Below are 1,737 nucleotides of genomic sequence, written 5' to 3'. Positions count from 1 at the left end.
ATAATATAGTAACAGCCACTATTCCATGCCCAACACCACCACCTACTCCAAGTTCATTGCAGTTTAGCTGTGGGTCCACGAATTTCTCGCAATTGCGTAACAGACTGTTGCATTTCGAAGCCGGCTTCGAGCAACTGGAATCCAGTCGTCAATTGTTGGATGAGGAGTTGGCCGAAGCATCTCGAAAGGCCTCAGATTTGGCCGTGTGAAAGCTGAGCTGGAGCGACAGGTGCATAGCCTGGAGGAAAAGCTGAAGACCGAGAATGATCTTGGCAATACCAAAATGGCCAATCAAATGAAACATCTTAATTGACCTCCTCCATATTCTGGAGAGAGCAATTAAGATGTTTCATTTGATTGGCCATTTTGCAAAGATCATTCTCGGTCTTCAGCTTTTCCTCCAGGCTATGCACCTGTCGCTCCAGCTCAGCTTTCACACTGGCCAAATCTGAGGCCTTTCGAGATGCTTCGGCCAACTCCTCATCCAACAATTGACGACTGGATTCCAGTTGCTCGAAGCCGGCTTCGAAATGCAACAGTCTGTTACGCAATTGCGAGAAATTCGTGGACCCACAGCTAAACTGCAATGAACTTGGGTAGGTGGTGGTGTTGGGCATGGAATAGTGGCTGTTACTATATTATTAGACATGAGTTCATTAAGTCTGGCCACTATTTCAATGGCAGCTATGTCCTGAGACTCCAATTGCTCTTCAAATAGCTGCTTCTCGCTGGAACGCTCCGTTACAAGCGAATCAATGTGCTTTTCGTGGGCTTCATTCTGGCTACGCAGTTGAACTATTTCGCCATCCACCTGACCAAATTCCTGCTCTTTTTCGGCCATCTGTTGGCGCACCTGGCTGAGATGGCACTCCGCCTCAGCGGCACTGGCATGCAGCTGGTCATAACGGAATAACAAATTGTCGAACTGCTTCTGATGACCCTCGAATCTGATTGCCTGATGGTCTAGTTTTTCCTGCAAGTTCTTCATCTCTTTGACATGCTGGCTATGGAGCTGTTCCAACTCGAGCTTGTGCCGCTGATCATGCGCATGGCAATCCTCCTGAGCCTGGCACAACTTTCGCTCCAGCTTCTTAACCTTGGCATTTGATTCTTGATTACGTTCGAGCAATTCGGTTTGGCTTACTGTCTGCTGCTCGTACAACTGTTCTAATTGCATTGCCATTGTTTTTGCCAATCTGGCCAATAATTGCTCCACCCTTGTACGCTCTTCACTTAGTTCATCTTGCAAGGCACTGATACGCTGATTTGTGGTATGCAGCTCCTCATCTTTTTCTGCCATTGCAACGCGCATGTTTTCACTATTCTCCTCCCAATCGGCAGCATGTAGTAATTCCGTTATCAGATAATTTATTCTTGCGGAGTGCTCGTCTAATTCATTCTTGGACTGCCTATACTTGCAACGGATATTTTTAGAAAGTTGGACTCTCTCACCCATTTTGTTTTGCTTATCTCTTTTGCGTTTGTGTCTTTACCGTTTTAACTAACTCTCGCGCTCTTGCTTACAAATTGTTGTTGCATGTGTTCAATTTGACGCGCTCTCCCGCTCTTTCCTATTTTTGATTGATTTGCGCTCTCGTCTTTTGCCTACCCGCGACTCTGTGATACGTGTTTTTGTTTTTTGTGCTTTCATCTCTTTTTATTCTCTAGTTGTGAAGGCTTACTCTGCACATTAACCCTTGTGTCAGAACTGGTCAGTATATTCTTATACACAGAATT

The 1,737-nt window shown here is 45.6% G+C and overlaps 1 protein-coding gene across 1 annotated transcript; it reads right to left on the bottom strand.

The window, feature by feature from the left end:
• Positions 1-305: 305 nt before the first annotated feature.
• LOC137573692 (tropomyosin-like) lies at positions 306-1,300 on the bottom strand. The gene is made up of 2 exons (XM_068285686.1): positions 648-1,300; positions 306-540 (listed from the first exon to the last, which is right to left on the bottom strand). The coding sequence occupies exons 1-2, from the start codon at positions 1,298-1,300 to the stop codon at positions 306-308; spliced, it is 888 nt and encodes a 295-aa protein (XP_068141787.1).
• Positions 1,301-1,737: the final 437 nt, after the last annotated feature.

Source organism: Drosophila tropicalis, unplaced genomic scaffold, assembly GCF_018151085.1.
Source record: "Drosophila tropicalis isolate 14030-0801.00 unplaced genomic scaffold, ASM1815108v1 contig_441, whole genome shotgun sequence".
In the NCBI taxonomy this organism is placed as follows: Eukaryota; Metazoa; Arthropoda; class Insecta; order Diptera; family Drosophilidae; genus Drosophila; species Drosophila tropicalis.
Note: the sequence above shows the minus strand (reverse complement) of the source record. Positions and strands in the feature narration are given on the sequence as shown.

Excerpts from the sequence above, each read along its gene's own strand:
- LOC137573692 (XM_068285686.1), bottom strand. The coding sequence starts at position 1,300 with ATGGCAGAAAAAGATGAGGAGCTGCATACCACAAATCAGCGTATCAGT. Across the intron at positions 541-647 it reads GCCAGACTTAATGAACTCAT|ACTGTTGCATTTCGAAGCCG; the intron begins GTCTAATAATAT and ends ATTGCGTAACAG.